Source organism: Euphorbia lathyris, chromosome 10 (assembly GCF_963576675.1).
Source record: "Euphorbia lathyris chromosome 10, ddEupLath1.1, whole genome shotgun sequence".
Taxonomy (NCBI): Eukaryota; Viridiplantae; Streptophyta; class Magnoliopsida; order Malpighiales; family Euphorbiaceae; genus Euphorbia; species Euphorbia lathyris.
The window spans coordinates 10,488,143-10,503,169 of record NC_088919.1 but is presented as its reverse complement, the minus strand read 5'-3'; the positions used below and the strand labels follow the sequence as shown (position 1 = coordinate 10,503,169).

Sequence of the window (15,027 nt, the reverse complement as noted above, 5' to 3'; positions counted from 1 at the left end):
TTTTTTTTTAGTATTGTGGAATTGCATTGTGGGAGCCTGCATGTTTCTGAGTGGATGAATAGCAAGATTTGATATTTCCCCTGAGAATTACAGCTATAGAATGTGCATGACTTCTTGTTCTGCAAGAGATGATCTTAGTGGTGTGGAGAAACGTTTGGAAGATATAGAGAACCAACCTGACATCTCATTGGATTGACTTTTACTTGGAACTGTCGGCTTAAAAGATAGGGCACTTGTCTACCTCAAGAAATGCAAAGAGTTAGTTGGTGAAAATTCATCAATTATAATTCATTTTCTTCCTTTCTCTCTTATCTTTCTCAAAACAAACACATAGTCTCCGCCACCGCCGGTGTCATCTCCTGCAAAAATCCTCTAATCATATGTTTTCTAGGTTTTGTAAAAAAAAACAAGACTAAGTGCACCTCACTTCACCTTGTATTGATCTCTTGCTTTTGCTTTGAAATCTTTTATAGCCACTCCACACTCTTCAGTCTCTACTTTATAAACATGAGAGTGCATCCTTTTGCTAATATGTCTGTCAGTAACAATTTTCACAATGACAGATATATAAGCAAAGGGATGCACTCTCGTTTTTACAAAGCAGAAACAGAAGATGGTGAAGTGGCTATAAAAGATTTCAAAGCAAAAGCAAGAGATCAATATGAGGTAAGGTGGGGTGAAGTTAGTTTTGATTTGTTGCAAAACCTAGAAAGCATATTATTAGAGGATTGAAATTATTGTGTAACCAAATTTGATTTTGACAATAAAACATGAATCAATATATTAAATGGAACACTTGTATCATTTCAATTTTTTATACCTATAGAATAAAACATGTATCAATATATTAAATGGAAAACATGTATTATCTCAGTCTTTATATTATACTCGAGAATGTGGCTTACACGATTCTAGGTATGAGCTAATTATTGCTATGTGCAATTAGAAAAATGTCAGCATAGTTATATCAACAGTTCAAAATGATGGTATTAATTTAAGCTCAATGTTCAATTTTATTACTATTCTCACAGTAAGAAAACTCTAGACATGAAAAGTTTGCACTAGGCAACACCTCTTCAAGATTATACACTAAACGAACAATAGAACCACATGCACAATTCCATCCCTCTTTCCAATCAACACCTGGAAGTGTTTTGCGTAACTCATTACCTTGTTGGGTGAAATTATGTTGTTAAATGTGTCAATTTTTATTACTGAAACTTTTAATTGCACCATTTGATAAACTTGGGATTGAAATTATGCGATTTTGTACATAAATTCTCTCAAACGTACCTTACCCGTTGTCATCCTTACTTATCAAAGGATATAAAACCAAAGGCCTAATAAATCACCAGCTCTTTTAACTTGTCCAAAATAGTAGATTGGCTCTCTGAACTTTGCAAGTGTCTCACCAACTCCCCAAACTTGCTTATTCTGTAACAACTAAATACAAAAACCATAATACTAACTCTCGATCCTCACCTCAAACCTGCAATACTAACTCTTATAATAGGTTGAAAGGTAGGAGAAGAGAAAAAATTATCTCTCGAATAGATGAAGACGTATTTTTAGAATTTAGGTTTAATAAGTTTTTATATTTAGTTGTTACAGAATAAGTAAGTTTAAGGAGTTAGTGAGACACTTGCATAGTTCAGGGAGCTAATCTACTTTTATAGACAAGTTTAGGGAGCTGGTGATACGAAATAAGCAAGTTTAAGGAGCTGTTGAGATACTTGTAAAATTCAGGGAGCCAATCTACTTTTATGGACAAGTGCACACTAAGATGTAAATTTGAGATCTCTAGTCTAAGCCGCTTGTAACTTTTAATTACTCAATCCAACATTAATTTAATGAAGGTATCAATAGGGATGTAGTAGTGAGGGGTAGGGTAAGACCTAAGAAAAATTGGAGGAGGGTGATTGAGAGTGATATGAGTTTACTGGGAATTGAGGAAAATATGGTAGTGGATAGGACGGAGTGGAGGGAGCGAATTTGTGTCGCTGACACGACTTTCTTTCACAGTTTTATATGATGGTTCATGTTAGCCGACCCCGAATCATTTCGGGACTAAGGCTTTGTTGTTGTTGTTGTTGTTGTATCAATAGGAATAAGGAAATCTAAGATCATAGCAACAAATTTGGTCAACTTGGTTCATCAAGATTACGAGCGAACGTAAAATAAAGTTACATGGAGATCAAAATTTTAAAAGGAGTTGTTGTTGGCTAGGGGGAAGTTGGGATCAAAATCTTTCACCCATCGTACTAAAATACATTTTTAGGCTGGGTAGAGAGCAGTGTTATAAAAATCGGTCAAGTCGGCGACTAATCGGCCGATATATCGGTGATTTTTACAACACCGACCGATTTTACATAACTGGTCGGCATCATTCGGGAGCCCGATTTTCTTCCGCCTAGGCGGTTCAAATCGGGTTAAGTCGGACAAGTCGGGTTAGGCAGAAAAAATCGGCTGAAACATGTTAAAATCGGCTGAACTGGGTTAAAATCGGCCCAATTTATAAATTACAATTAATAAAAAATAATACAAGTAATTAGTATTAACTAATAACTATTTTATTATTTATTTAAAATAAATATTTATATTTTTCTATCATATAATATTTATTATTATTATATTTAGATAGTATAATTTATATTTTAAATGTGTTTATGTAATATTTATTTAATATAAATCTAAAAAATAGAAAAATACAAATCCATCAATCTTTGGAGGTCTTGTCCGTCCGACTAGCGCCTAACGACTTTTACAACACTGGTAGAGAGCAAGCCCCTCCCAGCCATTGTGTGGGTCCGCTCTTGAGCATGATGATATAGTAGATAAAACGCATAATGTGTTTATATTATATGAAGTCTAACGTGTTGCTTTTAAGTACCAATGTAGGTTGCAATAAGCTGTACCAAAACAGATTTGTAACCATTTGGATTAGACCTAATCCCTTTCCAGCCCCTTAAACTTGTAATTTTTTTTCATTTAGCCACTTTTACTTTAGGTCTTCCTATTTAGCCATTTAAATTCAAAAATTGTAACTCTTTTGGCCTCTTTTTCCAAATCAAAATTTAAAAAATTAGTAATTCGTCAAATGCAGTTGTTAATTCATCGTAACCAATTAAGTTATTAAACAACTAACCCCATAATTTGAACATCCATAAAACAATCTTCCCGGATTTGAGGGTTTCCGTGATACTTTAAGTGGTGAAATTTTACCGTTATACAGCCTAGAGGAATAGAAATTTAATATCCTATGTGTCTCCTAATGTTTGGAAAGACAACAAGTGACACTTAAGTGCCATGTAGGCTTATAAGGGCTAAAGGTGTCTCATTTGTTGAGTTTAAGTGGCTAAATGGGAACACTCTAAGTTTAGGTGGCTAAATGAAAAAAGTTACAAGTCTAAGGGGTTGGGAATGGGTTAGGCCTTTGGATTATTATTTCAATTCAACAATAATAAGATGGGTTAAATGCATTATTATTAGTCACTGAACTTATATGGTTGTCTTAAAATGGTCACTCAACTTTAATTTATCTCAATAAAATCACTCAACTTTTTTTTGTCTCAACTAGGTCACTCCGTCGATTTTAGTGGTTAAAACGCATCGAAATAATGACATGGGTGACACGTCAACATGAGTTAACTCAAATCTTTGACCGAAACAAAATGTGACAGCCATATGTCGGGTATTTTTCTAAAAAAAAACTAAAATTTATTTTTTTTCATAAAAATAATCGACATGTGATAGCTATGTGGCGCATATGTGGATATTATGTATCATTTCAGTTAGAAATATGAGTTGTTTCATATTGATGTATCACTTATGTCATCATTCCGATGTTTTTTAATCACTGAAATCGTCATAGTGACCTAATTGAGACAAAACTCAAAGTTAAGTGATTTTATTGAGACAAATTGAAGTTGAGCGACTATTTTGGAATAACCATGTCTGGCAGTTGCAGAATTTTCTTGCTAAAACGTGGAACTTTCTTACTGGGAAGTTTCTTCATATTTTCTACAGTAGAAAAACATAATTCAGCAGCAAAAATAGTTAGTGGAGGAAAATAGTTACGGAACTTATTGGAACTTGCTGAAATGTGAAACTTTCTTACTGGGAGGTTTTTTGTATATTTTTACAGCATAAATACAGGTTTTGGCAGCAGAAAAAAGGACTCAACAATCTCAGAAAAAATATCTACAACAATCAGGCTCAATTTTGTAAGTTTCTTTCAATTTTCTATCCTTCGTTCTTCAATCTTTCTTTTCAATTCTTAGTTTCACATTTTCAATTCATATGTAATCATTCGATTTCAATCTCAATTTCAAGATTTCAAGCATTTCCTTCAATTTCAATTCGGTATCGTTTCCTTCAATTAATCTTAATCCCGTAGATTTAATTGCGAACTTTTAAACTTTTTCGTCCTATAAACTATTCACAATAATCTTTGATTGGAGGTGAGATTTCAGATTTCATAATTTTGTAATTTTTCTACACAATTATTGGCACGCTCAATCCAATTCCAAAAAAGGCGAAACACTACCAAATAATAAATTTCTTCATTGTCATGTGGGCATTTAAGAGGTTACTTATTCTAAATAAGCAAGTTGAGGAGATTAGTTGTAACATTTTGAAGTGCATGGCCAATTGAAGTTTTTAGACAACATAGAGGGGATTGGATATGTACTACGCTTTTAAATTATCTTGTGAGCCTCTAAGATAAATCTAAGTTGGATATTGTTGGAGGATCCACTCGAGAAATGGGAATATGATAATTCCATACGAGATGTCATATACCGAACCTCAATTAAGATCTCTGGTCTAATGTACTAGAGTCTATAAGAGACCAAGAAAATGTGCAACAACCGGACATTCAACATGCGGACAAAGTTTCTTCGAGGGATGGTCTAGATTCCATGCGAATTAGGGGCTATGATCCGGATAAAGAGCAAGATCAATGCCTAAGAGATAAGGCTATAAATGAATCGAGCAACTCATCGTTTGGCTCGTTTTATAAACCAGTCAAACTTGAGCACGACAAAACTCAACTTGAAAGCTCGCGAACGTACTCAGTTATAGGTAATGAACAAGTTCATGAACAACTTCGAGTATAATAATCATGAACGCGCTCGTAATCAAGCTTGGTTCGATTTTTTTAAATAATAATATTTCTACAAAGGGAAAATGTAAAACAATGTAGTTTTGTGTAAACTTTACCATTGTAGGTTCCTAAACTATGTAGTTTTGTGTTAAAGAAATTTCAAATAAATATAAGTAATCGTGAGCGAAGTTCATAAATAAAATTAACGAGATACTCGCGAGCAGCTCATGAACAAGATGTTGAAGTTGTGCTCAAACTCGTTAATTTTTTAATGAAATGAGCAGGCAAAAGTTCGATTTCACTCGGCTCGATTACAGTCCAATGTAGTAATAATATTGATCTCCCAAAAACTAATATATGGTATTTCCATAAAGTCCTTAATTGATATACAAACTATAGGAGACATTGGATTTTCTATGTATTTCTTTGACAGTAATATGTTTTAAGATAAGATGTAAAAATACCTCCAATATTGACAGTCAAGAGTAATTTTATTTTTAACATCTAAAATCATACAATTTTATCTCTAACACTCGCAGTAAAGAACAAATTTACTTTTAACATTGGTAAGTTTGGTCAATTTGAGAAATAATTCATCAAACTGTATTCTCGGTTATGAATTTTATCATGTTAATTTCACATATGCGTTATTTTATCACTTATTTCAACAGATCACAAACATATGATAAACGTGAATTTTTTGTTTTAAAAAAGTTATTAAAAAGTTATATTGTATTTTGTGACAATAAAAATCAAATATTTAGTTGAATTTAAAAATATTAATCTACAATTTTATAAAAAAAGTGAAATATTTTCTAGAACTAACAGATATACAATTACAGTGTAAAATAAAAAATAAAATATCTATATGTTTTATAATAATAGATGAAATTAATCCAATTTACCAACGTTAGGGTTAAAATTGCACCATTTTGAATATTTGAGTAAAATTGTTCATGCTTATTAACGTTATGAGCATTTTTGCATCATTTTTCTCTGTTTTTGGGTTAAATGCAATATAGATCACTGAACGTACATGGTTGTCTCAAAATGGTCACCCAACTTCAATTTGTCTCAATAAAATCACTCAACTATGAGTTTTGTCTCAATTAGATTACTCCACCGATTTTAGCGGTTAAAAGGCATCGAAATAACGACATGGGTGACCCGTCAATATGAACCAACTCAAATCTCTGCTCGAAACGAAATGTGATAGTCACGTGTCGATTGTTTTATGAAAAAAACTAAAATCTGTTTTTTTCCATAAAAATAACCCAAATGTGATAGCCACATGACACGTGGTGGATATAATGTGTCATTTCGATTAGAGATCTTAGTTGACTCATATTAACGTATCAGCTATGTCATCATTCTGATACTTTTTAATAACCAAAATCACCAAAATGACTTAATTGAGATAAACTTCAAAGTTAAATAATGTTATTGGAACAAATTGAAGTTGACTTACGATTTTCAAAAAAACCATATAATTTCAATCATCAATGGTGCATTTAACCTCTCAATTTTATTTTCATTTTAAATTTTTTTTTATAGACTTGGCTACTAATAATTTTGTTTGATATGGATAATGCATAAATAAAGACAATATTTGAATACAGCCAAAGTGGCCATTACCACCTGTACACGTGCAAATTGATCAAATTGGGCAAATTGAATATGCATATGCATGAACCATAATTTTTTTTGGGTAAATTACACCTATGGCCACTGATCTTTACTCATTTAACATCATAGCCACTAAACTTCAATTCTTAACATTGTGGCCACTGAACTTTACACTTTTTAACACCGGTGGTCACTCAACGTCTCAAAACGACCACTGACAGTCTGGAAATAAAAAATTCGAAGAGTTAATAATATTCTAAGAAACTTTAATTCTTGAAAATTTTCGTTTTGAGGTTATTTAGGTGTTGTTTGATTAAGAGAGAGAAGTGAATTTTTAGAGAGAGAAAGATCCAAAAAAGGTGATTTTGGAAAATAAAAAATGCGGTTTCATGGTAAATATCGTTCTGAACAACTTTAATTCTTGAATATTTTCATTTTAAGGTCGTTAACGGTCATTTTGAGGACTTGGTTAAAGTTGAGTGGTCACCGGTGTTAAAAAGCATAAAGTTTAATGGTCATACCGTTAAGAATTGAAGTTCAGTAGCTACAATGTTAAAATGAGCAAAGTTCAATAGCTATGGGTGTAATTTACTCAAAAAAAATTTTGTTTCTAATATCTCACCTGTTAAATGAACTTGCCTCATTAAACTTTACAAGTGTCTAACTAGCTCATTAAACTTGATTATTTCATATCATAAACTCTATGAACTTGTCCATAAAAGTATATTAGCTCTTTGAACTTTATAAATTTCTTACTATCTCCTTGAAGTTGAACTTGCTTATTCCATAATAACTAAATACAAAACCTATTAAACCTAAATTCTAAAAATACATATTCATCTATTCGAGAGGTAATTTTTTCTCTGCTTCTACCTTTCAACCTATTATAAGTTAGTGTTGCAGGTTTGAGAGATCGAATGGATACGGATTGAGAATTAGTTTTAGGCCTAATACACAAATAACCCCTTGAACTTGTCCAAATGTTGCAACTGCCCCCTCCAACTTTCAATTATAACAACTCACCCCTTAAACTTGTCCAATTGTAAAACATAACCCTAAATGGAAAATTTTTTTACCCCGTACTTGAAGCAACCGTAAAAACGTTTCCCCGGATTCGTATCACGCCAAAGATCTGATTATCACACTCCACGAGCGTTGCAACTTTTGTATTTCATATGTTTCTTCGATTGCAGTCCATGTCAGCAATTTGAAGTTATGTTTTACAATTAGATAAGTTTGAGGGTTATGTTTTACAATTGGACAAATTTGATCGCGGGGGGGTGCAGTTGCAACATTTGGACAAGTTCAGATGGTTATTTGTGTATTAGGCCTTAGTTTTATAGTTTTTGTATTTAGTTGTTACGGAATAAGCAAGTTTACAGAGTTGACAAGACACTTATAAAGTTCAGGAAGCTAATATACTTTTATGGGCAAGTTCATAAAGTTTGTGATACGAAATAATCAAGTTTAAGGAACTGATGAAACACTTACAAAATTTAAAATACCAATCTATTTTTACAGATAAATTCAAAGAACCGATGATATATTAAGCCTTGTTTTTATTGTTAGCTAAGTGACAAATAGACTAAAACATTATTGTGGATCATGAATTTTTATCACCATAACTAATTAGTTTAGTCCTTTATTAAAAAAAATTAGTTTAGTCCCAATATCTAATTAATTTCACTCAAATATCAAGAAACATTTATTGGTTAATAATATTTTTTGGTTTAATCATTTGTGGTCTTACGTATTTGGTTCACGTCTCATGAACTTTAAATAATTCCAAATGATTTTCTATTCTTATCTGGTATTAAATTATCCAATTGCATATAAATTTGCATTTAATAATCTCATATTTTTATCTAATTATATTCAATAACTTCAATTGCTTAATAAACTTTTAAAATTATATAATTATTTATCTATTTGATGTTTTATTTTTGAGTGAGCTCTTTAGTACTTGTGGACCGTATCTCTCTTTTTTATCCAATAAATTCTATCGAGAAATAAATTGTTATCGATTGCAATTCACATAAAAGTATATGCATTAGAATTTGTTATTTCACTGAATAAATATATTCAATTAATAATAATTATCATGTTTTTATATATACAAATCATCTTCGTTTATTGGAGTATGGACCACAAATTATTTGATATAGTATTTCTAGCAAGATACAAATTTTATATAAATTTATCTGTACACTTCCCAATCAAAATAAGTTAAATAACACGTGCCATTTAATTTACTCCCACTAAATATAAATATTTTAGGGTTATAAGTTTTTACAAATTGATACCTGTAGTTTTTTTTTTTGTTACAAATCAAACCATGCGGTTTGCAAAATTTTCATTCGGGTTATCTTTACTAAATTTGGCCGATAACGACCTCAAAATGAATTTTTTCGAGAATTAGATTATATTTTAAGCAACTTTAATTCTTCAACTTTTTAGGTTTAAGGTCATTGGGGTTTTTTTATGAGAGAGAAAGTTGATGTTCAGAGAGAGAAATTTCCAGAAATGATGATTTTGAAAAATAAAAAATGTGGTTCCATAGTAAATATGATATATTAAACAGCTTTAATTCTTGAAAATTTTCATTTTGAAGTCGTTATCGGCTAAATTTGACTTTTCCATTTAACATGGTAAATTACACCCATAGCCATTTAACATTACATATTTTAACATTGTGGTCACTTAACTTCAATTCTTAACGGTATGACCACTGAACTTTACACTTTTTAACACTTGTGGCAACTCAACGCCTCAAAATGACCGTTGACGGTCTCAAAATAAAAAATTCGAAGATTTAATGATGTTCTAAGGAACTTTAATTCTTCAAAAATTTTGTTTTGAGGTTATTTAGGTGTTGTTTGGTTAGGAGAGAAAGTGAATTTTTAGAGAGATAAAACTTCAAAAAGGGTGGTTTTGGAAAATAAAAGATGTAGTTTCATGGTAAATATCGTTCTGAACAACTTTAATTCTTGAATATTTTCATTTTGAGGTCGTTAACGGTTATTTTGAGGAGTTAGTTAAAGTTCAGTGGTCACCAATGTTAAAAAAGTATAAAGTTTAGTAGCCATAATGTTAGAAACTTTCAAGTTGAGTAATTTTATGTTATGTTTTGAAGTTCAGTGATCATACCGTAAAAATGTATAAAGTTCAGTAGGCTTAGTGTAATTTACCTTTTTTTTCCTCTATAAAAGGAATAGATATGAAACTCTAAAAAAATCATATCTTTCCTCGTTTGCTCAATTTGCTCACTTGTAAGTAATATCAAAACCTCTCTATTCTTCACACCATTTTTTTTTCTTATTTCAATATTATAGTTTCATTTCATCAAAATATATATATATATATATATATATATATATATATATATATATATATATAGATATAGAGGAGGGCTCTTGTGAGAACCCTTTTTTAGGTGAGGACACTTGCTTAGGTGAGAACCACCTAAAACTACATAGTTTTGAGTCTAAAAATTAAAAAAAAAAAATGCTGCTGCAATGGGGGTTTGAACCTTGGACCCTTTGTTTACAAACCTTATTACTTACCACTGAGTTAATTACTTTTCTGGTGTGTTATGTCACGCGCTGATTAATATACCACTGCACTTCTAGCTTCTATTGTTTAATATTTGACGCATGCACTTATTAATATCGATTAAATGTGCATTATAATGAATTATTAATAGAAAAAAAAGAAACGTGCATAATAATTAATTATTAATAGAAAAAAAATCCAAGAACATGCTCTAATTTCTTATTTATTTAATTTCTCCATATTTTTGTAATTTATGTTTTAAAATGTTAAGGACGATGTTCTAAATATTGTTTAATATTTGACGCATGCACTTATTAATATCGATTAAATATGCATAATAATGAATTATTAATAGAAAAAAAAAGAAATATGCATAATAATGAATTATTAATAGAAAAAAAAGAAATATGCATAATAATGAATTATTAATAGAAAAAAATACAAGAACATGCTCTAATTTTTTATTTAATTCCTCTATATTTTTGTAATTTATGTTATATAAGAAAATATACGTTATGTTTTTTCGAACATGAGTTATAAATTATATTATAGAACAAACACGAACTATAAAGTTTAGAACGTACGATATATTTTTTAGAACACACGTCATGTTTTTTTAGAACATGTGTTATGTTTTTTCGAACATGAGTTATAAATTATATTATAGAACAAATGAAAAAATGATCCAGATATCTACTGATTTTTTTTAAACATTATACTTAATTTTTGGAACATAAACTATAAACTTTAGAACATGTGTTATGTTTTTTAGAACATGCGTTACGTTTTTTCGAACATGAGTTATAAATTATATTATAGAACAAATGCAAAAATGATCGAGATATTTACTGATTTTTTTAAACATTATACTTAATTTGGAGAACATAAATTATAAAGTTTAGAATTATGTAACATTATTTAGAATTCCGTCCTTAACATTTAAAAACATAAATTAAAAAAATATAGAGGATTAAATAAATAAAAAATTGAAGCATGTTTTTGGATTTTTTTGTTCTATTAATAATTCGTTATTATGCACATTTCTTTTTTTTCTATTAATAATTTATTATTATGCACATTTAATCGATATTTAATAAGTGCATATGTCTAATATTAAACAATAGAAGCTACATGGATAATGGTATATTAATCAGCGCGCTCCATAATGGATAAGGAAAACAATTGTTGTTTAAAAAAACAGTAAATATATGGACCATTTTTGCATTTGTTCTATAATATAATTTATAACTCATATTCTAAATAACATAACGTATGTTCTAAAGTTTATAGTTTGTGCTCCAAAAATTAAGTATAATGTTCTAAAAAAATCAGTAGATATCTGGATTGTTTTTTCATTTGTTCCAAAAATATAATTTATAACTCATGTTCGAAAAAACATAACACATGTTCTAAAAAACATAACGTATGTTCTAAAGTTTGTAGTTTGTGTTCCAAAAATTAAGTATAATGTTCTAAAAAAATCAGTAGATATTTGGATCGTTTTTTCATTTTTTCCAAAAATATAATTTATAACTCATGTTCGAAAAAACATAACACATGTTCTAAAAAACATAACGTATGTTCTAAAAAATATATCGTACGTTCTAAACTTCATAGTTCGCGTTTTAAAAGTTAAAATATATGTTGTTTCAAAAAAAAAAAGTTAAATTATATGTTATAACGTATGTTTAAAAAAATATATTTTCTTATATAACATAAATTACAAAATATAAAGGAATTAAATAAATAAGAAATTGGAACATGTTCTTGAATTTTTTCTATTAATAATTCATTATTATGCACATTTTTTTTCTATTAATAATTCATTATTATGCATATTTAATCAATATTAATAAGTGCATGTGTCAAATATTAAACAATGAAAGCTACAGTGCGATGGTATATTAATCAGCGAGGCACATATTACACAAGGAAAGTAATTGGCTTAGTGGTAAGTAATTTGGAGTGTAAATAAATGGTCCAAGGTTCGAACCCCCATGGCAGTAGCGTTTTTTTGTTTAATTTTTAGACTCAAAACTACGTAGTTTTAGTGGTTCTCACCTAAGAAAGTGTCCTCACCTAAGAGGAGGTTCTCACTTGATCCCTCCCTTATATATATATATATATATATATATATATATATAATTATTTTTGAAAGAAATTAGTAGTATTATATATTTTTAGGTAAATAATTTATTAGTCCCTATATTTTTATTTAATATATTGTTTAGTTCTTATATTTTAATAATACAATGTTTAGTCCTTACCTTTTGTTCTATTCAATAGTTTAGTCCCTCAGATATTTGAATTATTAAACAAGTTAGGTATCTCTATAAGATACTAAACTGTTGAATAAAGCAAAAGTTAAGAATTAAATATTGTATTATTAAAATATAAGGACTAAAACTGTATTACTTATTTATAAGGACTAATAAATTATTTATCAGTGTATTATTTTTTTATCTTTAAGATTTGCACTCTTGATTACATAGTTTAAAAGGTTATGATACCGTGTTAATGAACCAATTGAACTAAAAGGTTAAACTGATAACTAAGGGTGAAGAATAACTTTTATTATCTTAACTTCCCACCTTAATTTCATATAAAACCCCCGTAATTTCACGTTTTTACAGATTTTTATTTTGGTTTGACTTTATCAAATTTGGCCGATAAAGACTTCAAAATAAAAAATTTCAAGAATTAAATAATATTTTAGACAACTTTAATTCTTCAGTTTTTTAGGTTTGAGGTCATTTAGTTGTTTTTTATGAGAGATAAAGTTCATCTCTAGAGAGAGAAAACTCCAATTTGAAAAATAAAAAATGTGGTTCCACACTAAATATGATATTAAACAAATTTAATTCTTCAATTTTTTCTGCCAAATTTTGAAGTAGTCAACAAAAATGAAAGTTTTGTCAACCACGGGGATTGTTTTGTAACAAAAAGAACCATAGATACCGATTTGCAAAAACGTGAAACCGTATGGTTTTATTTGAAATTAACCCTAAAAAATTTATTCTTATCTTTGATATTTTGCAACTAATGTTATTGAGAAGTTTAATTTTGTGTCTGTAGTACAAAATGATTCAATAGTCTATTAAATACTGGATCAACTTTACCCTTTTCCACGAACGTTCGTCTGTCGCTAAATTTCGATAATAATTTTCCATCTCTAAATTCCGTCACTAATTTTCTGTCTAATTATAAATTTTCAACAGGAGAAGAAAAGTAATTAAGTTGAAAAGATGGAAGCGTGGATTGTGTTTGCAACATGGTTATGTTTCAGTATTGTAACGGCTTCCAGTTTCACGACTATCCCTTACACGTCGAATGGCGCGAGCGTTGGAAGCTACCAAATGTTCATGACCTCTCTTCGACGAGAATTATCAAGCAGAACTACGAACAACAATATTCTGGTAACTCGGAGACCATCCACCATTACAAACCAGAATCGGTATCTTCTGGTTCAGTTGACTGGCGCAAATGCAGGTGAAACAATCACAATGGCATTAAACATGGAGAATGCTTATTTTATTGGCTACAAAACCAACGATGGTCGCTCTTTCTTCTTCAAAGATTCTCCGACGAATATTGAAGCAGCCAACAGTGGACTTTTTGATGGAACGACGAAAGTGAGAGTACAAGGACTTGATACTCATTATACGAGTTTAGGAGATAGAACGAAAATTCCATTAGGAATTATGACTCCGATGAGGAATGCAATCAATAATCTCCGACTATTTAATGGTGTTGTGACCACTAGTATTCGTGAAAGTGTTTTAGTTCTTATACAAGTTGTTTCAGAAGCTGCGAGATTCAAAGTTCTTCAGAGAGCAATCGAGGCTAATATTAACGATGCATTTAGACCAAAAGGTGTTGTTATTAGCTATCAGAATTCGTGGGATGCGATATCCCTACAAGTTCAGACCGCCGGAGCAGATGGAAGATTTAGAACTCCGGTTCAATTGCAAAATGAAGATTTTACACCTAGGACAGTGTCCACTGTTGCCGAAGTTAAATCTGATATGGGATTGTTGCACTATAACGGGCCTCAAATATTTGGGAATCACAACAATTCTGTCGGAGCTGGAGATCTTCTCCGGGAACAACTTCCGGCAGCTCTTTAAAGATTGATGCAGCTTTAATTTCTATCAACTATGTATGAATAAAGGACATCCATTTAATTTATGGATATGTATTGAAATTGCGACGGATTTATGACTGTTCGTCGCTAATCGGAAGGTAGTTACCAATTATTTATTATGAATAATAATTAATATTTCAAGTATGTAATATTAAATAATTAATATTTATTTGGATATTTTTATTTTCTGCAATTGTATGGTTGATAAAATCCTAATATTTTGCTACATGTGTGATATTTTTGTTTTCTTTAGTATTATTGATGGCGATAGGAGTGAAAAACTTTATTTTAATATCAGAAAAACAATAATGATAACATATTTATACTGTATATAATAGCGGAAGTAGAGAGAATCTACAAAAAGTGTTTATATATAATAGCGGAAGTAGAGAGAATTTACAAGAAGTGTTTTAGAGCCATTTTGGCTTAGTTGGCATCGTAGGAGCAAAAATAATAAATGAGTTTTGTTTTAAAAAAAATAAAAATAAATGAGTTAATGAACTTTCACTATCTCTACATTAGTACTATATTAACACATTATTTATTGTCAATTATTAGCCAATTAATTAAAGTAATAAAAAAAAGTATGAGTTACAAGAAG

The 15,027-nt window shown here is 29.9% G+C and overlaps 1 protein-coding gene across 1 annotated transcript; it reads left to right on the top strand.

Moving 5' to 3' along the window:
• Nucleotides 1-9,985: 9,985 nt before the first annotated feature.
• On the top strand, nucleotides 9,986-14,568 carry LOC136209789 (ribosome-inactivating protein gelonin-like). Its single transcript, XM_066001372.1, has 2 exons — nucleotides 9,986-9,999; nucleotides 13,501-14,568. Exon 2 carries the CDS (start codon nucleotides 13,528-13,530, stop codon nucleotides 14,407-14,409), a length of 882 nt encoding a protein of 293 aa, XP_065857444.1. The 5' UTR covers nucleotides 9,986-9,999; nucleotides 13,501-13,527; the 3' UTR covers nucleotides 14,410-14,568.
• Nucleotides 14,569-15,027: the final 459 nt, after the last annotated feature.

Excerpts from the sequence above, each read along its gene's own strand:
- LOC136209789 (XM_066001372.1), top strand. The coding sequence starts at position 13,528 with ATGGAAGCGTGGATTGTGTTTGCAACATGGTTATGTTTCAGTATTGTA.